The 17,782-nt window shown below is 33.8% G+C and overlaps 1 protein-coding gene across 1 annotated transcript; it reads right to left on the reverse strand.

The window, feature by feature from the left end:
* Positions 1-13,048: 13,048 nt before the first annotated feature.
* On the reverse strand, positions 13,049-15,393 carry LOC105794177 (homeobox-leucine zipper protein ATHB-13). The gene is made up of 4 exons (XM_012623214.2): positions 15,231-15,393; positions 14,851-15,099; positions 14,366-14,742; positions 13,049-13,819 (listed from the first exon to the last, which is right to left on the reverse strand). Exons 2-4 carry the CDS (start codon positions 14,975-14,977, stop codon positions 13,460-13,462), a joined length of 864 nt encoding a protein of 287 aa, XP_012478668.1. The 5' UTR covers positions 14,978-15,099; positions 15,231-15,393; the 3' UTR covers positions 13,049-13,459.
* Positions 15,394-17,782: the final 2,389 nt, after the last annotated feature.

A 17,782-nucleotide genomic window follows, 5' to 3' on the forward strand; every position in this document is an offset into this window, starting at 1 on the left:
GTATTTGCTAGTTGTTAAGAAATGACTTGTCCAACTAGTAGGCAGACACTTCAAAATAAGGGCAGATCATTAGAGTTTGCATTTTCTATCTGATCAATTTGCCATCAGCCACTTCCAAAAGTGTTAGGTGGCAAAAATGTTGGGTTATGTTGTTGCTGATACATTGTTCAGGAGGCAATCTTTGATGGAGGGTCAATTCTTACAATTGTTTGGCAACATAATAAGTTCCAGTTGTCTTACCAGAGTGCAAGCTTGTTACCAACTTGTTGATAAGTTCAAGAGGTTGTGTCTTGAGTTCCAGCAACAGACCAAAGCCATCCAAAATACACTTAAGATGGTAGATTTTTAAGAAGGGCAAGATTGTGGTAAGACTAGTGGCAGATCTCAAACAGGAGTTGTTTCAACATTTTCATGTCAACGCTATGAGGGGCATTCTGGGGTCCCTGTGACAAAAAACAAAATGTCAAGTCTACTATACTGGAGGGCAATGACTAGGGATATCAAAAGATGGGTGAAAGAGTGCTCCATTTTCCAAAGGTCTAAGAAAGAAAATGTGGCCAATCCAGGATTCTTGCAACCCCTTCCCATACCTAAAAAAGCATGGTGATCTATCGTTTGGACTTCATAGAAGGGTTACCAAGCTCTAAAGGAAAAAATGCCATTCTTATGGTGATGGACCGTCTGACCAAGTATGACCAATTTTTGGATCTCTCCCATCCTTTCACTGCTTGTAACGCCCTCCACTTGACTTGATGAACCGAATCCGAGTATTGGGTGTTATTTCCTATAACAAATGTAACTTAAACTTTTCCCATATGTACAAGTTCTATCTATGAATATGAAAAAGCCTCTTATGGACATACATTGTATGTATTACATATACAATTCATGATAATAAAATTTCATTGATTTTTATTTTATCTCTCGTCTTACTGTATACATATTGGAATGTTACTTAATAAACTTATGCTCATCCATAAGCATGCCACTTAACTCCCTCTTTATACATAACAACCCATCAAACCACTTCTTTTTGCATAGCCCAAGCATCGTCCCTTCTAGCGCATACTTCTTTGCAACCTGAAACATTAAATAAACTTCGTAAGTTCAAAAGAACTTAGTGAGTTAAACCCTAACTACTTAATTCATCGCATCCAAGCGTAATAGATTCTTCACACGTCCTACATGTGTCCTTAGACTTTACCTTTATAACACCCTTAACCCCTTTCCATCAATGAATTAGGGTTACGAGCATTACTACTAAATCAATCATAATTTTAATACAAGCTATATCATTCAAATCATAGTAAAAATTATGCATATAGTCCTAAATACGATTTTACAAGTCCCTAAAAATGATTTTAGAACTAGCAAGGGCTAATTTGAAACAATTCTCGAAGTTTAGGGTGAAAACTCAAAATGCCTAAAAATAGGGGACACACGGTCATGTGGAATACCTCAGGCTGTGTGACTTTCGCAATGAGGACACACGACCATGTCTCAACCTGTGTCCTTGCCCGTGTAACTCTCTGACTTGGGCCACACGCTCAAGGCACACACCCGTGCGTGTTACCCGTGTGTGTCACACGTTCATGTGATAGACCGTGTCTCAGGCTTTGTGCACCTAAATATACCTTAAAACCCAAGTTTACCATTTCCTACTTGCTTGGGCATTAAGCAACTCAAATAACAACCGTTTAACCCATCCAAAACACGATTAAACATACTCGAAACATGTCAAAACAACCATCTTAGGTGCCTAACCAACGTACCCTCATCAGTACCACATTTTATATCTTCGAAACACATCAACAAGGCATCATCCAAATCAAGATTTCATGCATATCAAATTCACCCATATTAACCTAACATTTAGCTACCTAAGGTATCAAGCTTTAAGCTACACACACATATTTTAAAACCTTGTACCAAGCTAACATACCAAACATATGGTTTCAACCACAAACATATACTTATATACAATGACCATCATTATACTTAAAACCCAAATTTACATCACATTCACAAACCAATTATCAACCAAATACTTCCTAGGTACATGTCATTACAAAAGTAAACATCACCACCCTTGAACTCAGGATCGTTGTTGGATGTTGAGTCGGTGATCAAAAGAGAAGTACTTAACCTGCGCACGGAAAACATAATCGCACGCTGAGTAAAACTCTGTGATATTTCTATAATTCGATCATTTAAAGACAGAATATGATACATGAATGCTCAAATTAAATTATACAATTATACTACTATCTAATTATGCAATTACAAGATACCACCATTTCTATTTCATGTATATTACCACATTATTTCATGTTATGCTCAACTTTTACAAGTGTTCATACTTAGTTGGTTTTTTTAACATATATTTCAATTCACATCACTTGCTATATCAATAGCTTTTCATAAATCATTTAACAATTTACTTATATAATTGCAAAATTCAACCCCATTTTCAATCCATGAGTGCATTACTCATATATTTCATTTTTTATCACAACATAATTCGCATTTCATTTTCCAATCCACTTTTTTCATTTCCATTTCACATACTTTGCCATTTCAATATCAATTACATAAATTTATTATTTAATTACCTCTATTAACACGACCCAAATTCGGATGGATACACAGATCCAACCAACGCACTAGTTTGACACATAGTGCCTCATTGGATAAATCCAAAGTAATCACTGCGCCCAGCGCTATATAAATTGACACCCAGTGTCTCATTGGTTAAATCGAACCAAATTGACACCCAGTGCCCCATTACTCGAGGTCGAAGAAATTCCTGAACTCTTTCTATCCTATGGCATGCCATCTATGTCCTACTTAGAATGAAATAGTTAATAGGGTTCCATTTCACTTTCAATTACATCAATTGTCCAATTCTCGTATACACACACATAAACATATATTCAATTCAATATTCATATATCTATGTATCAAAATATACCAAATCAATTCATTTCAATTAAATATGAGTTCAATTCAATCTCAAAGTACAAAAGTACTCACCTCAAATGCTTACCATATGCAATAATTCAAAATGCAATAATTTACAACTTAGTTTGGATTATAGAAACACAAACTGTGAATTTCGAGCTATTTGACGTTGATTTTATCCTTCCCCTTTTTAGTCGATGATTTCGGTACGACGTTAGCTACGAAATAAAACAATTAAAACACATTAATATTATACAATTCAATTCCACGTTACTTTTCAATTTTCACATTATATTTGTTTAAATTTCAATTTAGTCCCTAAATCGAGACTAACTTTAACCTTTACATTTAACTCTATATTTTTTTACTAATTTCACTCTAAGCTAAATTTAACTCCTTATTTTTAATTATACCCTTAAATTTTTGAAATTTCACAATTTAGTCCCTATTGCTCAAAATCAAGAATTAACTTCACTATTTAGTCCTTTTTTACTTCTAACTTAGAAATCTATCAATTTAGCCCCTAGTATTTAAACTATTCAACAATAGTAACATCTAAAATTCTAAGCAATACTAAAAATTACAACACGGGTCAGCTAGCCCTAAGTACCGAGATTCTAAAAACGTAAAAATTACAAGAAATGGACTAAATTGCACTAACCAATTGAGCTTGAACCCTTAGACGTGCGTCTTTCTCTCATTTCTTTCTTTCTTTTCTTTCCTTTTTAATTTGCATGTTATAGCTCTTTCCTTTTTATTATTATTATAACTATTATTATTTTATAACCTATATATGAATATTAAGTGTATTTTATTTATTATAACATGTAACTTATATATATATATATTAGATTATCATATATATATTACACACCATTAATGTCGTCCACTATATATAAGTAATTGTATAATTACTACTTTAGTCCCTCAATTAATTGTAATCTATAATGCAACTTTTAACTCATATGCGATTTAGTCTTCAAGCCTTAGTAACTTTTAATTCATGCAAATTACCAATCCAAAATTTAATTCGCTACTAAAATAACCTCATAAATATTTAATAAAAATATTTACGGGTCTGTTTTATGGGAATGGAGTCCCGAACCTCACTTTCAGACACCTTTGACTATCAAGTTGTTACAGCCTCATTCCTTCTTGCAGGTACTTCACTAAACATTTCCTTTAATAGATTATAATTGCACCTTTTTTATTTTAGACCTTTTTCTTCCTCACAGTGTCTTTAAGGACTTATCTTCCTTTCATATTCATTAAGCCTTCACTCTTCTAAGCTCTAGATTTGAGGTCCAAACTCAAATGATTGTTTCTTTCCTTTAAACGTACTATACTTAAAATCTCTTCGCTTTCTGTATCTATTCTTAAATCTTATCTTTACATAGTCTTTAACTATTTCGTTTACCTTATTAACAAACTTAAAATCTTATTTCACACTTACTGATTTTACCACTACCTTTAAGCGAGGTAGACTACGCTCGTTACTTAACACATAGTTCGCCCAGATTTTCTTTACTTCAAGGTGCTATCTATACATGCCTATAATACATATCTGGATTTGCCACCTATTCTAGTGCACTCTAGCTTCACTGTTATTTTCTTGTTATTATGCAGGGTTCACCATTTTATTTACTTACAGTGCCTTTCTTTCAGATTTTGTTGGATACTTAGTTTCTTCTACTTGTCCATACATTATCTCTAACACTTACCTTACCTTTAGAGTCCTATCTTTACTTTCCCTTTAAAGGACCGTTCATGCCATTCTTTCCAAATTTCTTACACGCCATTCATTCAAAATTTGATGTGAAGGCATTCATTTATTAAATAACCACAAAGGCTTCTTTTGTATTCTCCACAAGGGCTTTCCTTTATAGAGTTGCCACCAAGGCATCCTGTCCTTAGGTTGTCTCACAAAGGCATTTCTTTTTAGATATAGGCACAAAGGTTTCCTTTATGAAGATTTCCACAGAAGCTTTCCTTTGACAAAGATTCCACAAAGGTGTTTCGTTTTAGAGATTTGTCACAAAGGCATTCCTTAAGAGGTTCGCCACAAAGACTTATTTTTCCAAAATTTTGCCACAAAGGCGTTTTTAAATAGAGGTTTCCATAAAGGCTTACCTTTCTAGAGTTTTTTTACAAGGGCATTCTTTACATTCAGTACTTGCCACAAAGGCTTTCCTATCCAAAGTTTTACTACAAAGGCATCTTTTACATTCAGTACTCACCACAAATGGTTTTATGTCTAGAATTTTTCCACAAAGGCATCATTTATATTTAGCACTCGCCACAAAGGCTTTCCCATCCAGAGTTTTTCCACAAAGGCATCCTTTAACTAGTGTTTTGAATGATAGTGATTTGCCTAAAGTCATACTTAGTGAGGTTTCCCCCTCATCATTCTTGGACACACAGGGAACCATGTTAGGTAATAGCCTTCTTTAAACTTCCCCATATGATGCCAAAAGCCACCAGTTACGGTTTTACGCGATATGGTCTTCTTTTCATATAATTTCATAACCCAGCAGTTATGATCTTAAATGATATGGTTCTTCAACACCATGGCCATGGACTTGTTCTTTCAGAGATTCGTGTTTTTAGTCTTGATAGACCCCTTTGACGACTTCAGAGACAGACACAGACTCTTCATACTTAGACCCACCTTTCATGAACTCATCATATCTTGACTTACTCGTAATAAACACATTAACAAATCTCCATTATCTAGACACAAGCATCATTTAACCTCAAGATTCATGTTTCATACTTTGACCACGAAAATTCATGTTATCCATACATGTAGGTTCATAAATCTTATGTTTCTCATCAGAATCATCACATCATACTTTACTAGTTTTTATTTCACGATTTGGTTACCTAGAATAGAAGTTTCTAGAAGGCATGTTATGCATGAGTCAATTTAAGGACTCACCCGATGACCTAAAAGGGTAGCTTAGCCCTCAGATCCATCATTCAGTAGGATGTTACAACCTTCTCTACCTTGTAGAACAGGAACATTTCGCTAGAACCTATATGGGTAACCATTATCATCATTTTAAACCCAAACATCTCTCAAAGCCATGTTTCTTCAATCATACTTATAGATCTATATTTCCTTGACAGGCAGAGTTACGAAATGTACCTTGTAGTGAAGAAAATCATTAGAAATATCCAGGATTTTGAACTCAACTCAGAGCAATGTTTTTATCTCTTTTTAGCCCTAAATCCTTTTTGTTTTTCAGAGGAAAAAAGGAAAGAATATAACATTTCATTAACCCAACTGGGGTGTCCTTTTAACTTAACCCTAGTCTCTATGGGAACTTGGTAAATGTCACATCAAGATTGAGTGGCCTTATAATAATTTGTCACCTCTAAGAACTTACTCGCTTACTCCTTTAGCCTTTAGCCCTTCTAGTTCACGTTCAATTAATTCCTAACCAGCTTTCCTAACAATTTAGCTAGCACAAGACCATAATGTTAACTTCCTATCATCTTAAATCTGATGGGCAAAATGAGGTGTTAAATAGGTGCCTCGAGGGATATTTGATATGCATGATAGGGGAGAGGCCCAACGATTGGATGAGTGGTGGTACAACGATTCCTATCACTCAGCAATACCACCCACATGATATGAAGTTTTATATGTGCAGCCTCTACCCCAACATATGCCTTACTTAGTTGGGACATCTATAGTAGCCATCATGGACAGAAGCCTCCAACATCGTGAAGTAGCAAGAAAATTGATGAAGTTTCATTTAAAAGGGGCCCATGGTCGAATGAAGCAACAAACGGATAAACACAGATCTGATAGGCAGTTTGAGAAAGTAGACTTGGTTTATTTGAAGTTACAAACTTGCTGATAGCATTCGATAATGAGAGTAATGAATTAGAAGATTTCTCCCAAGTTTTTTGGCCCTTTCATGATAGAATCCTGGGCAGGCAATGTGGCTTACAGACTACAACTACCTCCAGGGTCTCGAGTGCATCCCACTTTTCATGTTTCTCAACTCAAGAGACATGTGGGAGTAGTTCAGGCTCACCCTACTTTACCTATAGTGGATGCTTATGGTGATTGGGCTAGGGAATCGACCAAAATCATTGATAGAAGAATGTTAAACAAGGCCATGATGTTGTGACTGAAGTATTAGTGGAGTGGGTAAATTCTTTTCCAAAAGATTCCAGCTAGGAGCCTCTATAGCAACTGAAGGAGACATTTCCTCATAGTGATCCTTAAGGATAAGGATCATTTTGAGAAGGAGGTATTTGATATGGGTCAAATCTGAAATATGGAAACTTAAGAGGAAAAAGAGGCAAATGACGCGTTTTAGTTTGAATTAATGAAACGGTGAGCTACAAGCTTTGATGAAAACGGGGCATTTTTGATGTAACGCCTGTACCGTTAGTTTTAACAAAATTTAAACTGTTTTTATTGATTTTCTTTTCCTAATATATTTAGTTGTAAATTGGGTGGGAGGTTAAGCAATCAGTTATCACAATTTTCATCAAGTCTCTCCTCTCTTCTTTCTTATCCAATTTTCTCTATTATTCTTCCTTTGTACCTCTCTTTTTTGGTTTTATCATTATCATATTTACAATTGAGGATATATGAATAATTGCGTTTTAGATTAATCTGATGAAAGCCCTAGGTACTGATGGTAAATTGGAGTTCTTCTATAAAAAAATCTATTGGGATATTTAGACCTGTTGATGACATAGGCATGTTTGAGTTTTCTGAACTCTAGTTTCTTTTAAAAGAGATGAATAAACTTTGGTTTCCCTAGTTACAAAAGATCATATGCAAATCTCCTTATTGAGTCACGGACCCATTAGTTTGTGCAATGTCATTTACAAGATATGCTCAAGAGCGATGGCTAATAATAGGGTGGTTGGGAATTTCTTCTTCTAGTCACGAAATACATGGGTTCAAACGACACCGACGACAGTTAGTTCATCAATGTGTTAACACCATGCCGTATAATATTTTAATCAATTGTAGTCCTACGACGCCCTTTAGTCCAAAGAGGGGTTTGAGGCAAGGTGAATCCTTATCACTGTATCTCTTTCTTATGGGCCATAATATTTTGTCGCTTATGTTGATGCGAGTAGAATGAAAAGGTGGGATTGAAGTTATAAGAATCAGTATATAGTATCTGTCAATTTCACATTTATCATTTGCGGGTGATTTTTATCTTCTTTTTTTTTCAATGCTCCATTGCAACATTGCAAAAATATTAAACGAAACCTTAATTTCTATTGTAATATCTTGGGGTTATATATTAATTGAAATAAATCATAATTATATCTACGTAAAGCAGGCAAAGAACAAAGAAAGCATTGAACTTTGGGCATATTGGGGGCATAGAGAGTGAAAGACCATGGAAGTATCTTGAATGCTAGATAGGGTTGCTAAAACAAGAAGAATCAATTCTATTAATAGACCATTGATCGTTTGCAAGCCAAAATTTGGGTGAAAATCTAAGTTGATCTACAAAGAGGAAGACTCACTTTAATTTAGTCTACCTTATCGTCTATTCCGCTCTATTCTATTTCTTCCGCCTAAGCTCCAAAAGTAATAACGAACCAGATGGAGAAAATATTTCAAGCCCTTTGGTGGGTCACTAAACTGAGGAGAGGAAATTGCATATGTGTGGATGGGATTGGATATGCAAACCGAACCATTTGGATGGTCTAGGCATACGAATAATGCAGTTGATGGTCAACGACGCTCTCTTATGCAACCAGGCATGGAAGTTTATCACGAAGGCATATTCATTCACATAATCAGTTCTTCTAATCAAATATTGTACAACTTAACATTTTTTTGAGGTCCAACCAAAGAGTTCTGACTCTTGGATGTGGAAGAATATTTTAAGGGGTAGAGATTTATATAAGTCATATCTTGATATAAAATTCTAGAGTGGAGCAGGTGGCAGTGTTAAATAATGGTATTGTTTACTAACAAGGGAATACGTACCAATCGCTAGGTATGCCGATAACAGCTGTGCAGGACACAAATCAACAAGCATGGGCTATAATGACAATGCAAAATCAATTGGGATCGCAATGGCAAGTTGAAATTAGTACACGATCTTTTTCAATTAGAGTTGGCCAAGATCAATATGTCTAGAAACTAGTTTCATTGGTCAGTTCAGTGTAAATGTGCATATTGGGATTTATTCTTGTCGACTACCGCAAGTGAGGTAATACCGCAATAATATTTTAATTGGAAGAGGCTATGGGAATTAAAACTTCCTTTTAGAGTACTTATATTCTTATGGAGTCTCTGTAGTAATTTTCTATCCATAAGATCAGAACTTAGGAAACATCATATTATGTGTGAAGCCAAATGTTTGATGTGTGGTGTGCAGGAAGAAACGTTAGATCATCTATTAAGACATTGTCCAGTCGCTACGGCTGTTTGGTTTGGAACCAGTATTGGTATTCAAGTAGATTGTATTCAACAGTCCAATGTGGAAGAATGGGTAACTCAGTCGGTTGGATGAGAGAAATAGCTTAGTTAGCTGTGGTATGGGAGAAGTGTGCCTTAATTTTGCGGCAAATAAGGAAGCACAAGAATGAAGTATGTTTTAAAAATGAGTGTGCAAATCCATGTATTGTTATTCGAAGGGGGTTATTTTGAAAACTAAATTACTAAGGCTTTTAAAAAATGTATTGCAACCCAACCTTGAAGTGTGAATAGCATAGGCCTGTTGATATTAACTGCCACTAATAGAGTTTTGACAGTATCTAAAGCCTTACAAATGTGGCCAATGTTTATTGGTATAACTATTGTAGCGAACACAATATCTCGGGGTTTTGGAGCGATATTACCTCTAATAATGAGAAATACACTTATGACTGATAGTTTAAGTGTTGGGGGTTTTGAACAAGACAGAGAACAAAGTAGCAAAAAGTTTGATATAATTTACTTGCTCACAAACATGCAACATGGAATGAAAAATTGATTTTCATTACCATTAACAAAGCAATACATGATTTTTATAGACAATCATCTTACTAAACACAACTAACACCACTAATCAACCTGGTAAATTGTGAAATATTAATTGTACAATATAATAAGCTAATCAAATAAGTCATTCAACTACCTAAACACATAAATCTGTCATTAAGTTAGTTAATTTTTAACTAAACTAAATTACATTGCAACTATTGCAGCATGTACAATTGTTATAGCATGTATACAAGCTGTATGCACTCAACAAAACCATTATAGCAAACATGGTTGACCACTTTTCAACATTAAAGCATTCTGGTCTTTTAATATTAAGACATGTTTTGTCCAAACTAGAAGCTCTGACAATAGGTAGGGCTACTGTTATTACTAGGGATAAAAAATGAAAGAAAGCATTAAGTACTTCAAATTCAGTGCAGCGGAAATCGGATATTTCCCATCTTCTGAATGTAGAACAGATTTCGATGAAGAGAACACGTACGCTATAAAAGGAGATAGACAGATTAGCGCGCTCTATGGCAATGATTTGTGTTTCAGTTTCTTGACATTAGCTTTACTTATTTGTTTTTGTTGTGGTGTTGCGAATTGTAATTAAAGAAAAAACCCATTACAAACATTTAAAAAATGCTGTAAATAACTAATAATCACGGACATGCAGGCAGGGATTGGAGGAATCCTCGTCTTCTTACTTCTATTCTGAATCATAGCATTATTATTATTCCTAATAATTAATAAATCCTTCCTCAAATTAAAAGAATTAAAATCAGTATGCACGTGGCCAGGAAACAAGCTCTACTCAACTAGCATTACCCCCTTAAATTCTTAATTATTCTTTATTTGTCACTAAACATATTTTAAAACCTCTAATCCATGTTGGCATTTTAAAACGATATTAACCAATTTCCAAGGTTTCCAGACATGTTGCCAAACGAAGATTATCTCAAATCTCTTCACATGATCCCATAAAAAATAAGAACAATATTTCAAATAAACTAATTTAAAAGTAAACTAACAAACAATTTTCTTGCACATCTATTTGGGGTTATTGGCAAATTATAATCCCAGAATCTAAGTGTATTTGTATGATTTTCTGATCCATCTGTCTCCATATTTGTTTATGGAGTCCACCAAATGAAATTACATTGATTAAGCACTAGCTAATCAGCATTATAGGTTTTTCTTTATATGTTAATATATGTAATATAGGAAAGAATCCTATGCAAGCAAGGACCAAAACAAAATTGTTTTTTTTTTCTCAATTGTCTCCATTTCCAATATTTCACTTCAAACCCTAGTTGTACTTTTTCTTGTTTCCATGTGTTACACATTGTGGCCAACCCAAGTTATATAAAAAATTATTCATTTAATACCACTGTACCACCGTGACATACAGATCATCCATCCTATTCGATTGCCACTAACTTACTAAAACGATGTCCATATCACAAACTGAAAGCAGTGAGTACAGTGACAAACTTGATGATCTTATCCACATATGAATATGATGTTTCAATTCGGGCATAGACAGAAAAAAATAATAAGCTTTGATGATGAATCAAAACGGTGAAAATAAGTTGTTTACAATTAATGCGCTACTAGGTTTCCTTGAATTTCAATTGCATATGATGATTAACGATAACAAATTATACTTACTGGGGCTCTGGTAAAATTATCACAAAATCTTTATATTATATTTTGGATTGCATTTTAATTTCTCTATTAAAGAATAAATAAATTAATCATGTATATTAGATGAGTGAGTAAAATAGTCCTTCCGCTCAAATTTCACAGTAGATGTTTGTTTTGGTGTTTATATATAAGGAATAATAATAAATATAACCTCAACCTTTACATATTTATTCAATTTGACCTATACTCTTTTATTGAAGTAAATTAGAAAATTTTGAAACTAATAAGGCTAAAGAGTAAAAAAAGGCCTTAATAACAAATTTAAAAATATATAAATTAAGCCCTTTAAAATTTATTTAAAAACCATAAAATTTATAAAAATTTTAAAGTTATAAAATTATAAAGTTTTATTAAAAATAACAATACAAACCCAATAAAAATGTTATAGCCATTGAATTTTATTGGTTGGTATTTTTATTTTAATAACAAATTATCATTTTATGATTTTTAAAATATTTTTTAATTTTAAAAGGGTTTAATTCATTTTTTATGAAGGTCTTTTAGATTCTTTTAATCTTATTAGTTTCAAAATTTTCTAATTTATTTTCAATAAAAGAGTAGAGGTTAAATTAAATAAATGTGTAAAATTGAAGGTTATATTTGTTATCATGTCTTATAATAAACACCAAAACAAATATATTTAATGGTGTAATTTTAACAAATAGACTATTTTACTTATTTATTTAATATATAAAGATTAATTTATTTTTTTAAGGCTAGAATTGGAATCAACATTGTTGGTTTGGATCAACTGAGAAAAAGAAGTGATGTAATTGACAATGACTTAGCATCTGTCACTGAAAAGAAGGAATTGAAAGGAGTAGTAGTAGAAGAAGAAAAGAAGGGAAAGGAAGGGGAGATGGAGATGGAGAAAAGGGGAATCATGTAAGTGGGGTAAAGGAGGAGGACTTTGTTGGATGCTAGGGAGTGGGTGACAGTAAGTGGGTCACATGAGTTCTATTATTATTTATTATTTATTTATTTTGGTTGCTGCAGCAATCAAAGACTCAAAATAAAATAAACAAATAAAAAGGTAAGAAAGAGTGTTGGCAGTGTTGTGTAGCGTCAAAAGCCAAAAGGTGGGCTACATTGGCTTTTGGATGCCATTCCCTTGTTTGTCAGCACAAGATTTGCCATTGCCTACGTCCCCTTCACGAGGATGACCATTTTCCAACTCTCCTTGTTTTCTTCTACCATTCATCTATTTGTCATCTTCTTCCCTTGAAATGTGTGTTGGATACTCTCTTTCCTCATTTTTTTTTTACAAAGAAAGGGGATAGAATACTTTATAATTAACTTCAAGTAGATTTTGTTCACCATTAGTACTAGATGATGAAATCAGCTAAAAACATATCATCACAAAAGACATGCATGATTGATTCCAAAGCAATAAACGAAAAAAAGAATAATAAAATATGGAACCAAGAGAGAATCCCCTTTTTTATTGTTTTCATGGCCCATGCTAGGCTAGCTAGAGCTGCATGCTGCTGCAAACCAACTAGTCATCACCAGCAAAATTACTAAGTTATTATTAACTTGGAAATTCTTCTCGCATTAATCTAACCTAGCAAACATCTCTCTCTCTAATAAGCCTAGCAAACCTGATATATATATATATAACCCAAAAGACACACTTTTATTCCTCCATAATTATCTTTTCAGCCCCTCCTGATGAAAAGTCTTAAACTGAATATAATTCAACTTTTATACACCACTCTGAAGGTACCAAAACATTCAATATTATGATTATATATAACCAGCAGTTTCCCTCTTTAGATCAAGAACGTTCCAAGTTTGACAGCATGGTCAATGAGTTCACACTATGAATCAATTGAAATGTGGTTGCTCAAGCCATGGCCAAAACCCAGTTTGATCTTCAATGGTGCAGAACATGTTGCTGAGGCTTTCTTCTTTAACCATTTGATCCATCTTTTGACATGGATGATGGTGATCAGGCCTTGACGATGAGGTTTGGAATAGTTGAGCAGCACCACCTGTTGGCCTAATGGATGTTGGGAAGAAGGTTCTGCTTGTTGGATGAGTAGATAAGGGGCTGTCAATTGCTGGTGTTCTTGAGATATCCAACTTTACATCTGAGCTGTTCTCACTTCTGTTACTGCAAGAGCCTTCAGTTTCTTTATTGAGGTTGATAGACTCAGTTGGTTCTCTGCTCTTCAGTGCCATTATCTGCATCCATTCAAAGACGAAGAAACTAATAATACTACTAAATAGCCAAATATTTCCCCAGCTGCCTACTGTGGATTTTAATTAAGAGGCTGAATTTATAATTTGATACTAGTCCTATGGTCTTTCAAAATAAAAGAATGAGACCATTTCCCAACCAAAGAAATTTATATATATATATACAAGTGAGAGAAGATATCCCAGGTTTATTGTAACTTGAAAGAAAGATCCCTATTTATTGCCATGAGCTTCAAAACCATGATTAATCAGCCCATCATAAAGTATAGTAAACATGTGACAAGAAAACAGGTTTTGTTCAGGAAAGTACTGGCAGAAATAAGGTTCTAAAAATCATGACACCCTAGAAAGTCAATAAAGCATGATCATAATAGATCATAGTCTTCAAACTCAATTATTCAACTGTATACTCGTTTGATGAAATAGAAACTTTAAAGCGTTTCTTAACATAAAGCAAGGACGACATGATAAAGAAAAAATAAAAACAGAAAGGTGAATGAAGACGTATGTATATTTAGTTAAGATTATTACCTCAGCATGCAGCTTTTGGTTCTGAGTTTGGAGTGCATCATTATCTGCTTTGATTGCTTCGTACTGTCTCTTAAGGAGATCATAGTCTTTTTCAAGCTGCTTGGTTTTCCATCTAGCTCTTCTGTTTTGAAACCAAATAGCAATCTGCCTTGGTTGCAAACCAAGAGCCCGAGCCAGCTGCATTTTTCTCTCAGGTTCAAGCTTATTACCCAACTCAAAGTTCTTCTCAAGAGTCTTAACCTGTTCCATGTTAAGTCTCCTCTTCTTTTCTCCTGCCTGTGAACCATCATCTGATAAATCATCCTCCCCATTTGCTTCTTCGCACACATCTATCCCTGAAAATGACATTGATCTCTTCCCAAGAAATGATGCCACACCTAAAAGGAAAAATCAAAATCTTCAATCATATATACTTTTCATATATAAACTGCTAAACCCTTATTTTTTTCTATTCAGTAGAGATAGATAGATATAAAAAAAAATACCGTGGAAGTCTTGGGGCGGGCAAGAAGGAAGCATTTGATTGATAGAAGTTGAGGGTTGATGATCTTCTTCATGAGGAGATTGGAGCATGAAATTTGCTGGGAAAAAAGCCATCCCATTGCAAGACATGACCCAGCACAGCAGTCAGGGTCTTAATAAGCCTCTACTACTACTAACAAAACTCTATGTTCATCATCTGATGACTGTCATGCTGTTGTTCGAGGAAAGAAGGCTATGCAGCAGATCCTCGGCTAGGATTGGACACAAAGTTTAATGTGAGAAAAGCAGAAGATAGATTTGATTATGAAATAATAAGGAAAATTGGAATTTCTTGAATTGGAAGGTGATGCAGTGATTTGTTAAAAGGGGATAGCTTATATACCTTATCAACTACTTGCAAAAAAGCTATCTTTCTTGTATAATATATTTTCTGAGAGGGGAGAGAGAGATATGCATGAATGATGAATACAGTTCTGCTTCCCCTTATATCAGGATGGATTTATTTGATTAAGGAATATGTTTTTAATTTTATTTTATTTTTATAAATAGGACTTTGCTTTTGCTATCGCAGAGGGAAAAGATGTCATTTAAAAAAAAAAAAAAAACAGTAAACAAAATTTCGTAAGAAGTGGTTTAAAAAAAATAGCAACAAATTTTGAAACACGCATTTGCTTGTTTAGGACAAAAGTGAGAAAAGAAAAAGAAGGCATAGTTAGAAAATTAAATGGGAACTAAACCTGGTAATAGTAATGTGATGCCTCCGAAAACATTATCAAAGAGTGATTCCAATACCATCCTAACTCCAATTATTTGAGGTCATTTTCATTGTATTAGTCTTTTTTTCTCTACCACTTAAGAGACAATGGCGTATTCATGTTTTAATAATGTGAACTGGGTGACTTAGAAAGAGGAAAAATAATATAATATACATAAAATAGGCCTAACCAAATTTGATTTTGTTTTTGTTTAAACAAATTAATTAAGAAGAAAAGCAAAGTGTTCATATGGGTGAAAAAGAGTTTAGGGTTTCTTAGAAAGAGAAAATTGTGATATTTTATGGTGTAATGGGTGTGTGAAGAGAATAAGAGTTGCTTAAGAGAAAAGAGAAATGAGTTGGATCAGTCATGGATGATTAGATATGTTTTGGGGTGTAAAGTGAGGGGGATTTACAATGAGAGAAAGAGAGAGAAGGAATCTAGGGAATGGGTCCAAAAGGGGGGGCAGGGCAGGGACTACCACCTAACCACCAACAGGTATCGTGCATTAGACCTCTTTCCCATCCATTATCCTTTTATCAGTTTCAGTCCTCTGTATTTGAATGCGTATCCATTTCAAACTTCTTTAATTTTTAAGTTTATTTCTTTCTTTTTTCCATCATCTTTTGTAAAAAAAAATGTAAGATTGAAAAGCCGAAACAAAAACTCCTGTTTTAAGGACCCAAGAAGAGCTGGTCTGTTTTGTCTTTGAGCCCCATCTGTCCATCTCTATCTCAATCAATGCTTTCCTTTCTTGCCTCATGCACTCACTCGTTTCATGTCCTATCCTCGTCTTCCCTTTCTTAACTTCACTAATATCACTCCACCTTCTCACTTAATAATTGATACATGATCTCAAAAGAAAAAAAAAAAAACCCAGAGTTTGAATTCGGTCTATGAACTTCCTAAACAAAATCAGGATATCTGATTAAACATGGATGCTTACATTATCATATGGATTAAGGGTGCCAGTCGGTCTTATTACGCCCCTCATCCAACTTTCACCATTCGATATATGGTTATAACCTAACCAACAACGGTACCTCTATCACTTCAAAAATCTCTTTACTGTTGCTACCCATGTCTTGTTTGATATATATGTATATTTTTAACCTTATTGAGCTGTGGACTTCGTTTGAAGTGTAGCCAAGTTTCCTTTTTTTTTTCTAATTCTTATGTTTTCTGAATTTATAATTTTTTTTCGCTTGGCTTCTATTTATGGCTCCTACCACAATCATGACGATTCAGCTCTTCTCTCTCTTACACCATTGTTTGCAAAATGATTAACATAAAGAAAATTCATTGGATGCGTAAGTCTAAACTTTTCTTCTTTTATAAAAATTCCGAACTAATTAAGGGACATAAAGTTGAAAGATTATATTGAATTTGTTAGGATGAAGATGTTTTGCATCTGATGAAATTACATATGATGTTGACTAATGATTTATGAGAATAAAAAGAGAGAATAACCTTTATGCTATATATATATATTACTCAAAATGGAGAGATAAATTTATGACATGACATATGTACATTATAAAATGCAATCACGTTAAAAAAATATAGTCAAAAAAGCCTTGTTCTGGTAACAAACATAGATAGAAAATCAGAAGACACCTTCACAATGAATTTCTTAATTGTTCAAAGGCCAAGAGAACCCACAAATTCTTTTAGCTTTTACCTCTTCTAAATAGTAACACAAAACACAAAATCTATCAAGAGAAATACAGCATTAATGTTGAGTAGCTGAGACCCTTGTTCATGATCAATTACAGGAAGATATAATAAAGATATAAAGTAATTGATAACATGCAAAAGAACAGTACAAAATTACCTCCTGCCATGCACAATATTAAAATATCACCATAATATTTCTATTCAGAAGGTGAAAGTGAATGAATTTACTGATTAACATTTCACCATTCTTTTTATTGTTTTTCGGTTTAAAGTTTAAATTCTTGAATAAATTGTTTTGTGAAAGCAAGGAAAGAAAAATGGACAGGTAGGACCCAAGAAAAGAATTTAAGTATACAGAATATGGCCCCCAAATTAGGTAAAAATTTAGCCACATATAAACGCATAACTGCCACACAATTCGTAGAGGATGCAACAGCCTGCCAAAATTCCGTCTAGTCTTCCATCTCTTGATTTCGAAGGTTTAATATTGAGGATTTGATCT

This window comes from Gossypium raimondii, chromosome 3 (genome assembly GCF_025698545.1).
Source record: "Gossypium raimondii isolate GPD5lz chromosome 3, ASM2569854v1, whole genome shotgun sequence".
Lineage (NCBI taxonomy): Eukaryota > Viridiplantae > Streptophyta > Magnoliopsida > Malvales > Malvaceae > Gossypium > Gossypium raimondii.

Coding starts and splice junctions, on each gene's coding strand:
- LOC105794177 (XM_012623214.2), bottom strand. CDS start 14,977: ATGTCTTGCAATGGGATGGCTTTTTTCCCAGCAAATTTCATGCTCCAA. Junction 14,743..14,850: donor CCCGCCCCAAGACTTCCACG/GTATTTTTTTTT, acceptor TTTTCCTTTTAG/GTGTGGCATCATTTCTTGGG. Junction 13,820..14,365: donor ACCAAAAGCTGCATGCTGAG/GTAATAATCTTA, acceptor GAATGGATGCAG/ATAATGGCACTGAAGAGCAG.